This window comes from Chlorocebus sabaeus, chromosome 18 (genome assembly GCF_047675955.1).
Source record: "Chlorocebus sabaeus isolate Y175 chromosome 18, mChlSab1.0.hap1, whole genome shotgun sequence".
NCBI classification, from domain to species: domain Eukaryota; kingdom Metazoa; phylum Chordata; class Mammalia; order Primates; family Cercopithecidae; genus Chlorocebus; species Chlorocebus sabaeus.
This window is the reverse complement of record NC_132921.1, coordinates 33695396-33717247: the sequence shown is the minus strand read 5'-3', so window position 1 is coordinate 33717247 and position 21852 is coordinate 33695396. Positions and strand designations below refer to the sequence as shown.

The 21852-nt window shown below is 38.0% G+C and overlaps 1 protein-coding gene across 6 annotated transcripts in view; it reads right to left on the bottom strand.

The window, feature by feature from the left end:
* The window catches only part of DYM (dymeclin), a 398885-nt gene that overhangs the window by 198233 nt on the left and 178800 nt on the right, over positions 1 to 21852 (bottom strand). For all 6 annotated transcript variants that reach the window (XM_007974061.3, XM_007974066.3, XM_007974065.3 and 3 more), the window contains exons 11-13: positions 21414 to 21539; positions 7496 to 7609; positions 6070 to 6164 (exon numbers count right to left, since the gene is read on the bottom strand). In XM_007974061.3, the coding sequence (XP_007972252.1) occupies positions 6070 to 6164; positions 7496 to 7609; positions 21414 to 21539 (335 nt within the window). The remainder of the gene's footprint in view (positions 1 to 6069; positions 6165 to 7495; positions 7610 to 21413; positions 21540 to 21852) is intronic.

Sequence of the window (21852 nt, the reverse complement as noted above, 5' to 3'; positions counted from 1 at the left end):
AATACAGCAGTGTGCAGGGGTGAGTAGGGAGGCAAAAAGACCCAGTTAGACTACTGGCATAGTGTGGGTGAAGACGATACACATGTGAACCAAGACAGCAGCCATGGAGAAAGGGAAGAGCATACACATGCAAATTACATGGCAGAGTACAACTTCAGGGTCCAGTAAGAGAATTTGAGAGAAAGGCAGAAAAGTTACAGAATTGGCTTGGCAATTTGGGTGACGGTGGTGAGCGCCATTACCTAGGATAGGGGATTTAAAAGGAAGAGCAGGTTTGAAAATGAGTTCAGTTTTAAACATAATGAAAGTCTGAAGTAAGCATGGGATACCCAGGTAGTGAACCTAGTGGAGTTGGTGCTTAGCCAGCTAAAGCTTACTCGGGGCAAATTATGTGCGAGGCCCCTTACAAATGTCAATGCACTTCATTCTCACCATAATCCTTTGAGATAGCAGCTACTGCCACTCCCATCTTACAGATGGGAAACTGCTGCACAGCGAAGGTGAAGAACATCATCGCCAAGGTTCCACAGGTAGTAAAGTTCTGGAGCTGAAATCTCAAACCCTGGCAGTCTGGCTCCAGAGGCTATGTGCTTATCCTCTACATTGTACCGTCTGCCAGTACAGTGAAGGAGAAAGATCTAGATTATGAATTTAGACTTGGGTGGTGTTTTAGTCAGTTCTCACACTGCTATAAAGAATTGCCTGAGGCTTGCGCAGTGTCTTACACCTGTAATCCCAGCACTTTGGGAGGCTAAGGTGGGCAGATCACTTGAGGCCAGGAGTTCAAGACCAGCTTGGCCAACATGGTGAAACCCCATCTCTACTAAAAATACAAAAATTAGCCAGGCATGGTGGCAAGCACCTACCTGTAATCCCAGCTACTTGGGAGGCTGAGGCAGAAGAATTGCTTGAACCTGGGAGGCGAAGGTTGCAGTGAGCTGAGATTGCACCACTGCACTCCAGCCTGGCCAACAGAGTGAGACTTGTCTCAAAAAGAAAAAAACAACTGCATGAGACTGGGTAATTTATAAAGTTAAGAGGTTTCATTGACTCACAGTTCAGCACAGCTGGGGAGACCTCAGGAAACTTACAATCATGGCAGAAGGTGAAGGAGAAGCACAGCACCTTCTCCACAAAGTGGCAGGGAGAAGAGTGGCAAAGCCAAGGGAGAAGAGTCCCTTATAAAACCATCAGATCTTGTGAGACTCACTATCACGAGAACAGCATGGGGGAAACTGCCCCCATGATTCAATTACCTCCACCTGTTCTCTCCCTTCACATGTGGGGATTATGGGGATTACAACTCAAGATGAGATTTTGGGTAGGGACACAAAGCCTAACCATATCAAGAGATTTTCAGTATACAAATGACAGTATGTAAAGTCATTGACATATATGTGATCTCCCAGAGAAAATGTGTAAAGACAGAAGAAAACAAGACAGAATGAGATACTAGAGGAAACTACCTGTTAAGCAAACGGTGAAGGAGAAGCCAGAGGAAACAGCCAGTGGAGGGACATGAAAGACAATAAGGGACAGTCTTAAGGGCTGGAAGTAAATGATATCTTTCTAACCCAGAGCAATCCCTTGCATATAATCTGCTCTTTATAAATGTCTTGAAATTGAATAACCTCATAATCCTAAATAAAGAACACAGCAAATATGCACCCTTACAGCACATCCAGAAGACTTACAAATCGAGCAAAACTCAAATTAGATCTGTGATTCTCCTAGAACACCAAGAGTCTGTAGAAGACACATTGTCATTAAATATGAGCAACAGCCTCGGTACTGTAAGAAATAATTCCTTACATTTATGTCCAGCTAAGGAGGCTTTTCAAAGCTTTATCCACATCCTTTCATAGCAATGTAACATGTTATCTGTTTTGCATTTGGTGAAGATAATGTGAAATACTGACTCTTCTAAGTTTTGCAACTGGCAAATATCAAATTGTGTAGTCTTTTTCTAAAAGAGGATTTAGGAATCATGTATATGAAAACTGCTTACTTCTCACTTGAAGCAGTTACTAGAGAGTCTGGTGAATTCTGAGTTGTACTGCTGTAATACCTTCTGGGTATCTAAACAGTTTTTGTTATGCATCCCTTATCATACATTTCTATACCCTAAACACAAATATTTAGTAGAAAATGAGTTCCCTCAAAGTACAAAAAAGCTGGCCCCCATTTCCAGCTCAAGACAAATGTTTTCTCAGGAAATACATAATGATTTCCAGGCCAAAACTCAAAGTGTTTTCTAAACTTTAATGTAGATACAAATCATCCAGGGATCTTGTTAAAAAGAAGACTGATCCAGTAGGTCAAAAGCCACACCTACACTCTATATTTCCAACAAGCTCCCTCCTGCGTGATACGACGCTCTGGTCCACGCCAGCTACTCAAATGTGGTCCTTGAACAAGAAAAGTGTTGGCAGCATGTGGGAGCTGGGTAGAACTACACTTCCCTCAGTGTGACAAACAGACCATGATACTATCATCTGCTCAAAGAGGTGACTCAAAAAGTTTACCTTAAATTCTTTTCTTCAAAATCTACTCATAAACTCATTTAATCATACTTTTTTTTTTTTTTTGTTTTTATTAAGAAAAGACCTTCTTTTCTCTCCATTCCTTTCGATTATTCTAAACTGTGAGTCCCACCCTTAAGCCCCTCCACAGTAATGGCCCCAGCTGTTCCTTTCAGGCGTCTCACCTGTAATCCCAATAGAGGTCCACAACATGCCAGTTCCATGAAATTGGTTATTTTCTATATATAAATCATGCTGTCTCACCATACCCCCTCTTCTTTTGCTTCAGTTTGTTGTAGCTGATGATTGCTGTATCAGGCCAGTCTCTCTTATCTATCACGTCATCTTTCTCTAGCCACCCTGCCTAATCTTTCAACGAGAAGCATTCTCACCATTCTTGGAACCAGCCATTCACCCCCTCCATAGCAATTTTTATTTCATTATAATATTAAGGTATAATAATATATATTTCATATAACATTCTGCTATATAAAGGATCCTTGTATCATATATATACAAAGATTAGTCCTGGTCTTACTCCTCCTACTGAATTGCAAGCTTCTTGAGGGCAGGAATCTTTATTATTTATTTTGATACTGAGCATTGCTTAACATAGTTCCTTACTCATATTATGCTAACTAAAAATCTATTAAAATGAAGTAAAGCACTGCTCATTATTGATGATCACAATCTAAATATTCTCAGATCACAAATCTAAACTATGTTTCTTATTTCTTCAAATATGATTGGTTTATTTTCTACTTTTGTCATCACAGATTAAAACTTGAGCACAGGGTTTTAATATACATTTTTCCCAACTAGAAATTTTTTTGCATCTCAAAAATATTTAATCGTACTTAATGTATTTTATCAGAACTTAAATTCTCAACCAGCTAATTTGGCTTTTTTTTTTTGAGACAGAATTTCGCTCTGTTGCCCAGGCTAGAGTGCAGTGGCGTGATCTTGGCTCATTGCAAGCTCCGCCTGCCGGGTTCACGCCATTCTCCTGCCTCAGCCTCCTGAGTAGCTGGGACTACAGGCGCCCACGACCACACCCGGCTACTTTTTTGTATTTTTAGTAGAGACGGGGTTTCACCGTGTTAGCCAGGATGGTCTCGATCTCCTGACCTTGTGATCCACCCGCCTCGGCCTCCCAAAGTGCTGGGATTACAGGCGTGAGCCACCGCGCCTGGCCAATTTGGCATTTTCATATCAAACAAGCTAAATGTTCATTTGTCATTTGAGAAAAGTTAATTGTGTAATGAAATCTTCATGAAACCGTTATAAAACTGCACATAAACAGAAAAACAGCCTACAAAGCAGCACAGAAATCATTAACTCTGTTATGGTGAAATAAAGCATGGTGACAAAGGTTAACTCCTGGAAACTAAAGGCTCTTCAGAATACCTGAAAAACTCCAAGGTAGGAGGAGACTGCTATGTTTACTTTAAATAGTGAAGTTCACATTAGTCCAATGTCAGCCAACTAGATGATCTCTAAAGTACAAACCCAAAAAACAATCTAATGGAATGTATTAAGACTAGACATAAATTAAATAGTGAGTCAATGCAAAATATCCTCTACTAAATTCTGAAGATAAACAGACAACTTAATTTTGAGTAACTTAAAAATGAGCCCAGGTCAATCAATGCCTAAACAATGAACAGAATGTGAGATCAGCGCTTAAAAGTGATACGCTGTTGGGATCACCATCAATGACTGCTAAACAAAACTGAATGGTCAAAACCACATGACCAGGCTGAGGCAGGAGGATCCCTTGAACCCAGGAGTTTGAGCTTTCCGTGAGCTATGGTTGCTCCGTTGCACTCCAGCCTGCTTGACAGAGTGAAACCCTGTCTCTTAAAAAAACAAGAAAAGACCAGGCGCAGTGGCTCATGCCTGTAATCCCAGCACTTCAGGAGTCTGAGGTGGGCGGATCACGAGGTTAGGAGTTTGAGACCAGCCTGACCAACATGGTGAAACCCTGTCTTTACTAAAAATACAAAAATTAGCCAGGCGTGGTGTCGTGTGCCTGTAATCCCAGCTACTCAGGAGGCTGAGGCAGAAGAATCACTTGAACCTGGGAGGCGGAGGTAGCAGCGAACCGAGATCACGCCACTGCACTCCAGCCTGGGTGATAGAGTGAGACCCTGTCTGAAAAAAAAAAAAAAGAAGAAGAAGAAGAAGAAAAACCCTGCATTGCCCGAAAAGTAAAAATTAAAGGAAACAATATGACTTCACTGAGGTTCTATTTGAGAGCTACTTGGACAATACTGAACATCCTACAAGAAGTCAAAAAAGTACCCCCATATATTAAAAAGTCCTGCAATGATACTCACTCATGACTGGTTAGTTAGCTTTCCTACCCTTAAAAGTCACGTCTTTACATGATGAAACCCCGTCTCTACTAAAAATAAAAAAATAAAAATAAAATTAGCCAGGTGTGGTGGCGGGCACCTGTAGACCCAGCTACTCGGGAGGCTGAGGCAGGAGAATGACGTGAACCCAGGAGATGGAACTTGCAGTGAGCTGAGATCGCACCACCGCACTCCAGCCTAAAAGACAGAGCGAGACTCCATCCAAAAAAAGAAAAAAAGAAAAAAAAAAAGTCATGTCTTTGGCAATGGGTGGGGAAGAGACAAGGGTTACTGGCTGACAGAATAATGGCTCCCTCAAAAATGTCCACATCCTAATCCCCTGGACTTATGAATGTTACCTTACATGGCAAAAGGGACCTTATGATTATGATTCTGGCTTTGAGATGGGAAGATAATCCTGGATCAGGAAGGGTCCAGGAAATCACGAGAGTCCTCAGCATGGAAGAGGGAACCACAAGAAGAGGTCAGAGTGATGAGGTATGAGAAGGACTCAACAATCTACTGTTGCTGGCTTTGATAACAGAGGAAGGGGCCATGAGCCAAGGAATGCAGGCAGCCTCCAACCACTAGAAGAGGCATGGAAACAGATTCTCCTTTACAGCCTACAGACAGAAATGCATCTCTGTTTCAGTTTTAGCCTAGTGAGACCCACGGTGGAGTTCTAAACTAGAGAATTTTAAAATGACCAATTTGTGCTTTCAGCCACTAATTTTTGGTAATTTGTTATGGCAACAATACACGGGTGTATGGCAACTAATAACACGGGTTATGGCAACTAATACACGGGTGAACTGCTATAAAAATTCTCTAAAATGCACACAGATAAATCCTTAAAAGTATATTGTGATGCTCTATAAAATGCTCATCAAATACATTCATATTTAATTTACATTACTAAGAAATATACCTGCTCCTTTAAAAAACTAACATTACACTTAAAATTACATTTTATAAAAAGATTGAACGTAAATACAATTAACTTTGATCAAAAAGTTAGGTTAGAAAACAAAACAGAACAAGGTATTTTTAACAAAACAAGAAGGTGATAAAAATTAAGTAGAAAAATGTGATAGTCCTCACAGGTAACATTTAAAATGGAACCACCATAGTATCCATCTTAATAGCTCAACTGGAAGCAAATCAGTATTTCTTTTAAAGTTCATATTTACCTGATGATCCTCTGGGCAGCATACTGATGGAGAGAACGAAACTGTGCCGACATATTTGCTAAAGCTGCCAAACAGTTCGTGTGAAGGTACTTGTCCTGTGAGGAAACAGCAAGTGTAAAACATACAATCAAGTCTTCTCCATATTTTAACCAAGGTTAACTATTAATAGAAGCAAATGTAAACTCAGTTGTCACTGATTTTAGAAAGTTCAGTTCCACAATCTCTTTTTTCTAATTCCTAAATCCATAAAGCACGGAAAATTCAAAGTTTTTTCACAACACAAAAAATGACGATGTTTCTGATGGTCTTCATTATTCCCTCCATGGTGAATATTGAAATATTTTGCTACAGAAATATAATGTCTAAGTATAGCATGCTACTTAAGGCCCTAATGGTTACATAGAGTATATAAACTATAATTATCTTTCTAAAATCCAAAAACTTCTGCTTTCTAAAACATAGCTGGCTCCTAGGGTTTCAGATAAAAACATGAATGTGTATCTGCAATAGCCCCACAGGGGAAAATAACTGAAAATGGGCTGGGAGCAGGGGCTCACGCCTATAATCCCAACACTTTGGGAGGCCATAGTAGGAGGATCACTTCAGGACAGGAGTTCAAAACCAATTCAAGGCCAGTCTGGGCAACATAGCGAGACTTTGGCTATTAAAAAAAAAAATTAGCCAGGTGTGGTGGCATATGCCTGTAGTCCTAGCTCTTCAGGAGGCTGAGGCAGGAGGATCACTTAAGCCCAGGGGTTGGAGGTTACAATGAGTTATGATTGTGCCACTGCACTCCAGTGCAGCCTAGGCTGAAGTGCAGTGGCACAATCACAGCTCAAAAATAAATAAATAAATAAATAAAATACCATTTCTCTTAGCTATGAATTCTGTACACTGCTTCTCTTTAACAATATATTTCTATTAACCAGAACTGTAATTTGCTCCCAGGTACTGTGAATAGTATCCAGCAGAAAGTTTTCTTTTACTCTTTAAAATATTCTCTTTTCTGTTTTTCTTTTACTCTTTAAAATACTCTCTCTCTTCTATTTTTCTTTCTCATTTAATTCATACTTTCTTGTGCTCATTTCTTGTGCTCATTTTCTTGTCCTCTTATACTTTGTTATTTGCTGATATTAAAAAAGGCAAATCAGTGTTACTGGCCAAATAAAGACATACAATAGCTTTTATCTAAATGTTTTGCATTGCTTGTTTTCTATTTCATGTAAAATATCTCCAATCATACAATCCATTAAATATTAAGACCTTATGTTACATTAGGATCATGTAATACAGTGACTATACAGTGACCTGTATTTTCTACCATATGTCATGAGAATTTTAGCACCCTAAATATTGGGATTGCTTTAAACTATCGTCTTAATTGTACTGTATGCAAAAAAGATAGAACAGCAGCTGGAATACTTACTCTTGTCCTAGTCATGTTGTATTGAATGGTTCTTATTACGACCAGGATCAGGAGACTCCCCAAGGAGATTTCAGTTAAAACTCGTTCTGAATACCAAGTAATATTTTTTAGTATCTGTAATGGGGAAGAAAAGTTTAAGTAAAAAATGATTGCTTTACAGACAAAAGGATTACTCCATGTCCACAATTTTTGATAAACCATGACTTTGCTCTGAAGGTGAGTTAAGCAGCAGAGAGAGGCCACGAATACAAATGATTCCAGATCTTCAAGGAGAGATGCTCCAGTGCTCTGCCATGGCTATGGAGAGTAGGCAGCCCTGGTGCACACCTCTGGGCCGAAGTAAGCAAGAACTGTTTTCTAAGTTAAGACATTTCCACTGCAGATTTGTAAGCTGGAGATGAGAGAGAGAGAGAGAGAGAGAGAGAGAGAGAGGCAGGCAGACAGACAGACAGGTACAAACACTGGGCAGTACAGCAGCCAAATCTGGGCTGCCCCAAAGAAAGAGGTAAATGGGGGAAAAAACAACAATAAAAAAATCCCAATGGGCTCAGCCGAGCACTCGAACTCTCTAATGTTCTCTTCCATTAAGGTTACTCCTGCATCCTTTCTCCGTGACTCAAGGAAAGTCACTGTGCCATATTATTCTTTACCTATGCACGAAAAAGGAAGAGACTGCTGGGCTGATTCTTGCCCTCTCCCTTAAGAAGAGGCACACATCCAAAGAGTACAGCAGACTCCCCACCACTCACAAATGCAGACGGGGGATCCCACAACCTTGCAAAACAAGTTAGTCTAGACTTGTGTTTATAAGTACAGATGAACAACCAAACCACTAAGTGAAGACATTCGACCTAAGAGAGTGATATGCTGAACCTACTCAAGACTTTTCTAATTAACCAGTGCACATGAAATACAAAGGACAGAACACATTAAATACCATGATGATACATAATCAGCTAAAGAAAAATGCAGGGAATCCTACTGAACAAATAACCCAGTTTCTTCAACAAATAAGGGGTAAAATAAGCTGGGATAGGGAGAGAGTGCTATAGATTTGTGAGTCTTAATAATTAAATGCAGTAGATGTTGGAATCTGATTCAAACAAATCAACTCTAGAAGACATTTTAAAGATAATTAGAGATAATAAATTGTTAGGAAGAATTTAAACATTATTGTTGATTTTGTTGAATGTACATTTTTATTTATTTATTTATATTTATTTATTTATTTATTTTTTGAGATGGAGTCTCACTCTGTCACCCAGGCTGAAGTGCAGTGGCACAATCTCGGCTCACTGCAAGCTCTGCCTCCTGGGTTCACGCCATTCTCTCGCCTCAGCCTCCCCAAGTAGCTGGGACTACAGGTGCCCGCCACCACGCCTGGCTAATTTTTTGTATTTTTTTAGTAGAGACGGGGTTTCACCGTGTTAGCCAGGATGGTCTCGATCTCCTGACCTCGTGATCTGCCTGCCTCAGCCTCCCAAAGTGCTGGGATTACCGGCATGCGCCACCTCACCTGGCCAGTATGATACATTTTTTAAAGTCCATACTTACTGAAAGAACATACTAAAATATTTACACATGAAATTATATGGAAGATTTGTTTTTAAAAATAGAAATCAAAATGTAAAAGGTGGTGAGGGTAAAGTGGGTAGATGAAATAAGAACACGAGTGTTAATAATGACTACATGAAGATCCATGCTACTATTTTCTCCAATTATGTTTAAGTTTCATAGTGTTCATAATAAAAAGTTTATCAAGTAAATAAATAAATAATAAACTGTGAAATTGAACAGGCAGAGAGAAGAGACCTCTAATTAAACAGAGGATTTAGGAAGCTGGAATTTTTTTAAAAAATTCTAATTAGTATATTTAGTGAGATTTGACAAAATATTGCATGCATAAAATAAGAAGAGACTGCTATGAAAAGAGAAAATCACAGAACAAAGAAAAGTTGCTTAAGATTAAAATGGCAGCTGGGCAGTGTCTGACGCCTGTAATTCCAGCACTTTGGGAGGCCAAGGTCAGGAGTTTGAGACCAGCCTGGCCCAACGATGACTCTCTAAGAATACAAAAAATTAGCCGGGTGTGGTAGTGCATGCCTACAGTCCCAGCTACTCTGGAGGTGGAGGAACAAGAATCGCCTGAACCTACAATGTGGAGGTTGCAGTGAACCAAGATGTCACCACCGCACTCCAGCCTGGGCGCAGCAGAGTGAACACTATGGAGAATTAAATTTGTGATGTGAAGGACCAAATTGAGAAGTTCTCCACAGATACTATAAGAGAAAAGTGCAGACGTCATAGGCACTTAAAAATTCCAGAAGAAACAAACTAGAAGAAAAACAGAACAATCAGTAATATGAGAAAATTTCTTTGAGAGGAAAAGAAAAACATCCAACATTCCAAGAAAAAATCATGAAAAACAATCAAAACATTCTTGCAAGATTAATGAATTCGCAGTATATGAGAAAGTTCCACTGGCTTCCAGACAGAAGAAACATGTTATCACCAATGGAAAGAGAAGGAGACTAACGTTAGAGTTCCCATTTTGAACACTACACATCTGAAGGACAGCAGAACAATGTCTCAAGATTTTTGAGGGAAGACATTATGATTCTAGAATTCTACATCCTGAGAAACTACCACGTAAGTCTGTTGCAAAATAAACTCAGCATGAACCACCCATGTACCATATCAGGAAGAAAAAAAAAAAACCACCACAACACATGTAAGTATTTAGCTGCCCCTTCTCACCATAGTAACAGCAGGACAAATCTAGGAGAATTCAAGAGAAGGAGAATATGGAATACAAACAAGAACAAACACAACAGTCATCCATGACATCAGGAAAACAGAATTAAGTCTAAATAATATGGTTGTACCTTAGTTTTTCTAAAAGGGGATTAAAATAGATCATTCTCTAACAAGTATAGGGAGAATAGAAACATAAAAAGAATAAAAACACAAAGGAATACCACACTCAATTTCATGTCAATATGTTTGAAAGTACAACTATATACAGGTGCATTCCCCACACATATTTTCACTCATTCAACTCTCTGGCCCCACATCACCCAGCATCCCCCATTACAAACAAGCCCACCCTGACTGCATTCTCCACTCAGAGGCTGGCACACAACAAATACTCACTACATGGTGGTTAAATATTATTCAGAATTGAAAAGTAAAAAATATAAAAGTTTGGCTGGGCACGGTGGCTCACGCCTGTAATTCCAGCACTTTGGGAGGCCAAGGTGGATGGATCACCTGAGGTCAGTAATTTGAGACCAGCCTGACTAACATGGTGAAACCCTGTCTCTACTAAAAATTAGCCAGGCGAGGTGGCATGCGCCTGTAATCCCAGCTGCTTGGTAGGCTGAGGCAGGAGAGTCACTTGAACTAGGGAGGCAGAGGTTGCAGTGACTGCACTCCAGCCTGGACGACAGAGCAAGACTCTTTCTCAAAAATAAATTCCATAAGTTATATATGATAGAGTATTACACAGTAACATCACATAATATCAACTGTTTTAAAAAATTAAATATGTATAGGAAAGTACAAAAAAAATTGACATCTATACGCCCACAATTCACATTACCAACTGTTAATTTTTTTTTTTTTTTTTTTTTTGAGATGGAGTCTTGCTCTGTTGCCCAGGCTGGAGTGCAGTGATGCAATCTCAGCTCACTGCAAACTCCGCCTCCTGGGTTCACGCCATTCTCCTGCCTCAGCCTCCTGAGTAGCTGGGACTACAGGTGCCTGCCACCACGCCCAGCTAATTTTTGTATTTTTAGTAGAGACGGGGTTTCACTGTGTTAGCCAGGATGGTCTCAATCTCTTGACCTCGTGATCCACCCACCTCAGCCTCCCAAAGCAACTGTTAATATTTTTTAATATATAAATCTCATTTTATTCCCCTATGAAGGAACAAACACTATCTTGAGTTTAGTATGTATCCTCTAGACCATTTCAATTACTTTATCTGCATATATACATACATGTGTATACATATATATGTAAAAAATCAAAACCAGCATTCCTTTGTGTGTTTTCTAGTACACATAAATAGTACCATACATAATGTATTAGAATGAATGGTGTTTCCCCAAATCTATGTCATTCAAAACCTGTGAATGTGACCTTATATGGATAGAGGGTCTTTGAAAATATAATCAAGATGAGACTGCATTAGATTAATGTGGACTCTAGGTCACTATGACTGCTGGTGATTTTAAGATGAGGAAGACAGACACAGAGACAGATACCTCCTGAGAGAAGGATGTGATGACAGTAGCAGAGACAGGAGTGATGTAGCTAGCAAGCCAAGGGACACCAAGTATTGCCTATGATCACCAGAAGCTAGGATGACACCAGAAAGGGTCTTCCCCTAGAGCCTTCAGAGAGAGCATGGCCCCACTGACACCTTGACTTTGGACTTTCAGGCTACAGAAGACAATACATTTCTGTTGTTAGGAGTCACCTAGCTGTGGTACTCAGACAACTCTGGAACATACCAAGTATCTTTCATTTATATCAGCAGTACTCAGTAACTGTGGTGGTCAGTTACAGTAGCTCTAAGAAACTAACACACATCTGGTTTGTTTGCATCTTACTTTTTTCACTCAGTATGTTTCTGTAACTCTCCTATATTGACACATATAAGAAGAATATTCACCAGGTATGCCTATCTGATAGTACTAGTTCTTTTTTTTAAATGGAATACTCAATACTAGTTAGTAAATAGCTGTTGTTGCAAGCCACTCCCCCAGGTAATATACAGCAGAGAACAAAGGACTATGGTCCACATCCATTCTTACTGGCTGGTGTTGGTGCCATCCACACTAGTTAAATCATTTGAATGTCACCTCTATATCTAAGTCTACTTCATTCCTTGTAACCACTCTAGAGTACTATACTAGAAAGTCACATTTTTAAAAAAAATCCATTCCTCTATTAATGGAAATTTAGGTTATTTACAGTTGTTTTCCTATTTAAAGCAATGTTACAATTCAGATCACTATCCTAAATCTTACTATATGAAAGTCAGAAAAAAAGAAAGAATTACTTACTCTCCATATTCTTACTATCCGGACTTTTACCTAAGTTCAGGAATCACACAGATTTTGAAAGCAAAAATACCTGCACATGACTTCCTAAGTACATCTGTGAGAATTTACTAGGAAGCAGAATTGCCAAATCATTGAATATCTTCTTTTAAAAATAAATGTATAGGCCGGGCGTGGTGGCTCACACCTGTAATCCTAGCACTTTGGGAGGCTGAGGTGGGTGGATCACAAGGTCAGGAGTTCAAGACCAGCCTGGCCAAGATGGTGAAATCCTGTCTCTACCAAAAATAAAAAAATTAGCCAGGCTTGGTGGCAGGTGCCTGTAATCCCAGCTACTTGGGAGGCTGAGGCACAGAATTGCTTGAACCTGGGAGGTAGAGGTTGCAGTGAGCCGAGATCGCGCCACTGCACTCTAGTGTGGGCAACAGAGCTAGACTCCATCACACACACACACACAAAAAAAGTATAGTTACCATTAACTGTGTTAACACACTAAAAAGCACAGAGCAGCACTGTCCAACATAGTGGCACTAGCCACAAGTGGATATTTAAATTAAAATTTAATAAAAGTAAAATCGATTCATCAGCCATACTAGCTACATTTCAAGTGTGAGCATACTGCACAGTGCAGTCATAGAAGACTTCTACGAGGATAGAAAGTTTGATTGATTAGCCTGGTATAGAGACCACCACTGTATCCATCACCTAGATTTATCAAATGTTAGTATTCTTGCTTCTAAAGTACCTGAAGCCTCCTCATTGTTCTACACTGATAACCTGCCTCCCTAGAGGCAGCCACTATCCCGAAATTGGATGGGCTTTTTTTTTTTTTTTTTGATTTTTATTATTATCAATACATGTAGCTCTATGCATTCATTCTAGTTGCTTTACAATATCTCATTTACATTATCTGCTCTCCCAATACTACAATGAAAATTCTTTCAAATATGTTCTCGTGATCTATGAAGCTCTTCCTAAAACATAACCTTGAAATGGAATTTATGAGAGGTGTAGTATTTATTTCTGTATATAATTTGAGGAATTTGAGAGGACAAATTCCTCTCTAAAGTGGTTCTACCAATTTGTACTACCACTACCAGCATATGAGAGTCCCTTTTCTCTATATCCTCACCAATTCTTTTTTCTTTCATCAACCCCATAGTAACAAAAACATCACCAACTCTCGATATATCAGATTTCGTCGTTTTTGCTACTCTGACAGGCACAGAATATTTCAGTTGCTTTAATTGGCACAATCCTGATGAAGCATCAGGTTGAACGATGATTACTGTTCAGGGTCTCTATTCTGTTTTTCTATTATTTTGCCCATTTTTCTATCGAATACTTTGTGTTAGGTATAAGCAAGTCCATGCTTGACAAGAAGAGGGCTAGAAAAGAGAAAAAATACCAAAAGGAATAAATGTGTCATATCCCTAGGCATGGAAATAGGTAGAAATTGTGAAATCACAATTTTAAAGTTTTGCCTTAGAAGAGCAGTACATTGAACAAATAGACTAGAGCCCAAATTTAATATCCTCAAAGTCTACCACACCTCTATAATCTGGAGAAGAGAATAAAAGCACATGACTTATCTGGCAAGTTAAAACTAGGAGCTATACTAAAAAAGTGACGGTTAAAATTCATTTAACCGTTACCACAGGTATGAGAGGTGGTACATGCTCATTAAATGCTTACTGAATTAGTAGTACCAAATATACTAATCCTAGGCCTATGTGGGAGTGAACAAAGTATATACAGTCCTTAAACAATCTCACCAAACAATATATGTGCAGGCTGGGCATGGTGGCTCACTCCTGTAATCCCAGCACTTTGGGAGGCCGAGGCAGGCAGATCACGAGGTCAGGAGATCGAGATCATCCTGGCTAACACGGTGAAACCCCGTCTCTACTAAAAAAATACAAAAAATTAGCCAGGCGTGGTGGCGGGCACCTGTAGTCCCAGCTACTTGGGAGGCTGAGGTGGGAGAATGGTGTGAATCCGGGAGGCGGAGCTTGCAGTGAGCCCAGATCATGCCACTGCACTCCAACCTGGGTGACAGAGTGAGACTCAATCTCAAAATAAAAAGAAAAAAAACAATATATATGCTGTAAATTACAGGCTGTCCCATGTTAACATGTGGTAAAAAAACAATGCTTCTATGAGCCCAAGCACACAGTCTTAGGTGTACTGGGGTCCATGACAGATGATAAGGGAGAAAACCCTAGAGCAGGGTCAAGAAGAACATGCCTGACTGAATCCTGCCTTACCTTGTAGCAGTCCCTTGGAAAAATTGACAAAATCCTGAAAATTCTGATGAAAATCCCCAAATCTAGAGAGAGAAACAAGTTTGGTAGGTTTATTTATTTGTTTCTTCTTCCAACTAAATAGTGGAAAGAGGTGTGGGAGAGAAAATGAAAACCTTCAGACATTTTCAAACATGAGAAGGTGAATAAAATATGCCACAGAAATATTCTGTGAAGAAAATAATTGAAAACAAAAGCCAGACATATAGAAGATGAATAAAAACAAAGAACTCAGGAACACAGAAACTAAACTATGGTAAAAGGGTTGATGGTAGACAACACATTCAATAAAATCAGTATTAGGCAATTTTGGCAATTTTAGTTACAAAACAGAATGGAAATGTTGTAAGTTTTGAATAATCTAAAAAAATAATTAGCCAGGAGTGGTGGCACTTGCCTGTAATCCCAGCTACTTGGGAGGCTGAGGCACGAGAATTGCGTAAACCTGCGAAGCGGCGGTTGCAGTGACCCAAAATTGCGCCACTGCACTCTGGCCTGGGCAATAGAGTGAGACTGTCTCAAAAAAAATTTTTATAAAATTAAATAATTAAACTAACAAAAAATTGGAAGAAAGAGATGAAAAGAAGTGTGGAATTAATAATGTTCTCATGTTTCTCATTAAGAAATACACTGATTCTCTCTACAGCTGCAACATGGATTTAAAATAACTAAACAATGATTCTAACATCTTATCTTTCCAAAATCTCTTTTCTTCACCATATACGAATATTTAAAAATATATTGTATAATGAAGGTCTGGTGTGGTGGCTCACGCCTGTAATCACAAAACTTTGGGAAGCTGAGATAGGCAAATCATTTGAGCCCAGGAGTTAGAGACCAGCCTGGGCAACATGGCGAAACCCATCTCCACAGAAACAAAATTTGCTGGGCATGGTGGCATGCACCTGCAGTGCCAGCTACTCAGGAGGCTGAGGTAGGAGGATCACCTGAGCCCAGAAAGTCGAGGCTACAGTGAACAGTGATTGCACCACTGCACTCTAGCATGGGGGGCAAGAGTGAGACCCTGTCTCAACTTAAATAAAAAGAAGAAAATTTTCTGAAAAAGATGTTCACCCAATGTTAATAGTTCTAATTTCTAGTAAATGAATGAGTATGATCATTTACACTAAAACAGTATAATAATTTGTCTTAAGCTAAGGTATTCACATCTTAGGTGGCAGTGATAAAGTCTGACTTTAATGTTTTTTCAAATTCTTAAAAATAATTACTGTTAAATACATTTTTTTATTTCTAGCATTACTCTCCTGTGCTGCCTATTGTCCAAAGTCTGAAAACCATTTTCATACATTTTGCTTACAGTGGAAAAGCAGAAGAATATAAAATCAAAGGTCTAAGCTTCTACCTTAAGAAACGTTGGAAGAAAAAAAAAAAGCAAATTGAGGCTCAAGTAAGCAGTAGAAAAGAAATAATAAAGAGCATAAATAATTAAAATAGAAAACAAAAAATGGAGGAAAAAAATCAATAGAATCAAAGTTAGTTCTTTAAAGTTTTTTTAACTTTTTAAAAAAGTTAGAAAGATAAAGAAGAGAATAGACACATCAGCATGAAGACTGAGGGGTAATCTCTCTGGCTAGTACAGACATTAAAAGGTAACTTTTTTAAAAAAAAGAAGAGGTAATAAGAGTATATTATGAACAATTTTATTGTAATAGATTCATTACCTTAAAAGAAATGTACAAATTCCTCAGAAAACACAAAGCTCAAAACTTAACCAGACTGTATATGAAAATACATTTCAAAACATGTCATGTCCAAGCACAGTTTACTCCAGGAAGCAAAGGTGATTTAATATTCAACAATCAGTATAATTCTCAATAATCAGTATAATTTACTACATTAACAAACTAGAATATAAAAAAGCAAATGATCCAGAATAAATAATTCTTACATCTCAATAATAAGATTAGCCAAGTTTTTAAAAGGGGGTATGGCTATTCAAGAGCAAGATGAGGTATATAATGCTGTGGTGACAGAAATGTTCTATACCTTAAAGTGTATCAATGTCAGGCTGGGCGTGGTGGCTCCCACCTGTAATCCTGGCACTTTCAGAGGCTGAGGCAGCTGGATCACTCGAGGTCAGGAGTTCAAGATCAGCCTGGCCAACATGGTGAAACATCCCCGTCTCTAATAAAAAATACAAAAATTAGCCAGGCATGATGGCGTGTGCCTGTAATCCCAGCTACTCAGGAGGCTGAGGCATGAGAATCGTTTGAACCCAGGAGGCGGAGGTTGCAGTGAGCTGAGATCCTGCCACTGCACTCCAGCCCGGGAGACAAAACGAGACTATGTCTCAAACAAACAAACAAACAAACAAAAATATCAAATATCTTGGCTGTGATATTGAACTACAGTTTTACAACTATAGTTGCCATTGGGGAAAACTGTTAAGGGTACATGAGGTCTCTCTTATTTTTCTTAAAACTGCATGTGAATCTACAAACATTTCAAAATAAAAAAGATAATTTAAAAAATAGCAAAAAAATATATATGCACATAAAAAGCACATTAAAAATAAATTCTCCGTATCATTGGGTATTAAGAAATGCAAATTCAAATCAAAATGAGATAACAGTATATATTTCATAGGCAAGTAGGTTCACACTAATGATTCCATGTAGAGAAACTTGGTAAAACATTTGAACTTACTCTTTTCTATATTACATATGAAAAGGGAAGGGACCAAAATAAATGGAGATCAACAAGAAAGTCAGATTCTAGAGAAAAGGAACAAGTGTTTCAATATTTGAATTTGAAATGTCATCTAAAATATCCTGAAATCCAATGGAACCAAACTTGAATGTGAACTGAACTTTCCCTGTCTCACCAACCCTGTTTTGGCAGTCAGTGAAGTTTAATTTTAAGGCAAAATTCTCTGCTAATTTGAAAGTGTTTTATTTATAGAATAAGGATACAGAAAAGTATAGAAAATAGCACAATAAACAGTATACCCACATATGAATTACGCCAAAAATTAACATCTTTGTCATGTTTGCTTCAAAGTTTTTTGTGTGCTTACTTCTTCTTGTTCTGATTATTTTGTTATTGCTGCTGCAGAAGCAAATAATTATCTGGGTGGTAATGACACAAATATAGAAGGTAATTTTCATTAGTTTTCCTTTAAAATTTGTGTGTTTTATATGCATATTATACTTCAATTGTAAGATGTTTTTAAAAATCACATTGATTTTTAATTTATTTAAAAAGTTGAGTAAATCAGTGAAAATATTACTTCTCATAGTATTTTACTGAAAACAAGAACCAAGAAATTTCTATACTCACATCAAAAGGTCAGGCTACAAATGTAAAAATAAATAAATGGGACTATATTAAACTAAAAAGCTTCTATACAACAAAGGAAATAATCAACAAAATGAAAAAGCAGCCTCTGAATGGATATAAAATGTTTGCAAACCATATATCTGATAAAAGGCTAGTATCTAAAATACATAAAGAACTCACACAACTCAATAGCAGAAAAACAAATAACCCCATTAAAAAATGGGCAAAGGACCTGAATAGACATTTCTCGAGACATAAATATGGTCAACAAGTATATGAAAATGTGCTCAAAATCACTACTTATCAGGGAAATGCAAATCAAAACCATCACACCAGTGTGGATAGTCATTATGAAAAAGACAAGAGATAACAAGTATGGGAGGGGATGCAGGAAACAGAACCCTTGCACACTGTTGGTGGAAATGTAGATTGGAGCCACCAAGGTGAGAAACAGTATATAGATTCTTAAAGAAATTAAAAATAGAACTAGTGTATCATCTCACAGTTCCTCTTCTGGGCATAAGGAAAATGAAATCACCACCTATAAAGATAACTGCACTCCCTCGTTCACTGCAGCACTATTCAGAACAGCCAAGACACAGACATAGCCAGAGAGTCCGTCGACAGACAAATGGATAAAGAAACTGTAGTATGTAGTCATTTGCCACATAACATGTTTTGGTCAATGCCAGACCGCATATATAAAGAAGGTCCCAGATGATTATAACTAGATTCCTATCACCTAGATGTTGTAGCCATTGTAGCACAACACACTATTCATGTGTTTGTGGTGACTTTATAAAGTAACAAAGTTCCAGTAAGCTAAGGGTAATTGATTATTAAAGAAAAATATTTTTTATAAATGTAGTGTAGCCTAAGTGTCCAGTGTTTATAAAGTCTACGATAGCATACAGCAATGTCCTGGTCCTTCACATTTACTCACCACTCACTCATTGACTCAATCAGTGCCACTTCCAGTCCTGCAAGTTCCATTCATGGTAAGTGCCCTATACAGGTGTGCCTTTTAAAATCTTTTATACTGTATTTTTATGGTAGCTTTTCTATATTTAGATAAACAAATACTTACCATTGTGTTACAACTGCTTACACTATACAGTAACAATGCTGTACTGGTTTGTGGCCAGGAGCAACAGGCTATACCTCACAGCCTAGGCGTGTAGTAGGCTACACTATCTTGGCTGTGTAAGCACACTCTACAGTTTTCACATAATGATAAAATCACCTAAGGGCACATTTCTCACAATGCCTCCCAATTGTTAAGTAGTGCATGGTTGTATAAACAAAGGAATATTATTCAGCCTTAAAAAGGAAGACACCAACATTTGGTACAACATAGGTAAACCTGGAAGAGATTATTCTAAGTGAAATAAACCAGAGAAAGAAAAATACTTCATGATCTCACATATATGTGGAATACCTTTTTAAAAAGTCAAATACACAGAGATAGAGGATATTACAATGGGTACCGGGGGTGGATGTGAGAAAATGGGGAGATATAGGTCAAAGTTGCAGGTCTATAGGATGAAGTCTAGAGATCTAGTGCAGAATATGAGGACTACAGTTAATGATATTGTACTGTATTCAGGATTTTTGCTAAAGGAGAGTATCACTGCTCTTGCCACAAACAATAAAGGGGGTAATTATGTGAGATGATGGATATGCTAATTTACTTGACTATAGTAGCCATTTCTCTGTGTACATGTATTAATATATCAAAACATCAAGTTATATACCTTAAATATACACACAAAAAATAAATTTCTATGTTTTATACTCCTTCCACAATGGTCATTTAAGATTCCTTAAATCTTAGTTGAAATTACGGTCATACTATGTAAGAGGCAAAAACATGACTTAAGGGAACATTGGAGAGCAGTAAAGATAATATAAAAGCCCTACTGAAAATGAGGAGAAAACAAAGTGTCTGTACCCTTATAAAGAGTGAAAGCCCTGCCCCCTTCTCCTATAGACCCCCTAGCAAGGAGACTGGAAGAATCAAAAACAATCTACCCAAAAAATGGCCTGCAGGGACAGAGTCCCAGAGAAAGAGACTATGTACAACAAGGTACAGTAAGACAGACCTGCCCACACACAGGACTTCCAATCGACTTCTTAGTGCTTACTCCTACAGATGAACAGATCAACCAGAGCCACCAGACGCTCTAGCAAAGACAGGAGTCCAAAAAGAAAACTCAGTAAGTTTGAATATATTTTGAGCAAATTTTCAGTTCTGTTGAAGTACCGGGGGTAGAATCAGTGTATTAGTACACAAATAAAAAACAGGGCAATGATGTGCTACAGAAATGGTAAAACATGTTCAAGAAAGGAAATGCAATCATCCTACAGTACACAGTCAAACTAAAAATAACATCTAAAATAATAATTTAAAATCTGAGTTAACCAAAAATGGTAATAAGATGGAAAAAGGAAAAAGTTTGTGTGCTGGCAAGCGTGCTGGGAACCCAGAGGGAACACATGTGGTATGCAGGAAGAATCAATGACTATCTTCCATCTTAGGGAGATAATAGTTAATATCTACAACTGAAATCAAGAAATCACAATATAAGCATGTTATTTAGAAACATGGACAGAACTGAAAGCATTTCCCTTAGAGGAGTGGGAATCAGAAACAAGGTGAACATGGGTCTGTTATTTTTCATTAAAACCTCGTACTTCCATGTAAGTTTTAAAACTATATATGTGTATTACTTTGATGCAAAAAATAAAATTAAAAAATGCCAAAGAAAGAAGATAAAACCAGTTTGGGAATAAAACTCTCCAACAGGACCAAAATTTAAAGAGTTAAAATTATGTTATGTTCTTTAAAAAACATATGTAAAACAATGGATTTCTCAAACTTCTCCCATTTTGGTCCCTTTTTCTTCTCTAATTCTGCATGCATGAAGCAAACCTGTTTGACAATTTCTGCCACAATGAAAAAGTGGAAATGAAATAGTGAAGAAAAATGAACCCAGTAGCAGCAAAATCATTTGTATCAATTACCAAAGAACCATTTTGAGAGGGTTTTAATAGTGGTTAATAGTCATTCTGGAAAAAAAAAAAAGCACCGCTTCAAAAATCTGAAGACAGACATAACATTTCTAATGTAGGTTCTCACAGGAAAATCTACCAGAAAGAAATGTAAAGACTGTAGTAAATCTTACGCAGGGACATGTGTGTTCTGTAAATCTAACTCTAACTCTAATCCAAGTCATGGTAACTTACCACTTCATGAATGGATCTGTTGAAGCCATCATCTTCCGTAAGGATCAACAATATTATAAGGGCCATATACACATGGTGTGAATTCCTTTCTTCAACATGATACAGAATCTCAAGAATAGGTAAAACCTAGAGAATAAAAATTATAATTGAGTATTTCAGTACTTCGTTATAAATCCAAATGTTTTAAATCTTTACACTTTTGTACTCTGCTTTAATATCATAGCTGTATCGTTCATTAGAGGAAAAAACCATATAAACCCCCTTCTGACTGAATGTATTTTCCAAATGTATCTTAGCTATTAAGATGCCAGTGGAGAAAATCATCACTAACTCTGTGAAGGTCTCTTAAGGTCCAATCAACATAAAGGTTGGATCTGCAAGGACCATTTAGGCTCAAGGTTTGTTTGGAAGATTTTAAGAAGTCACATTGCCTTCTCCC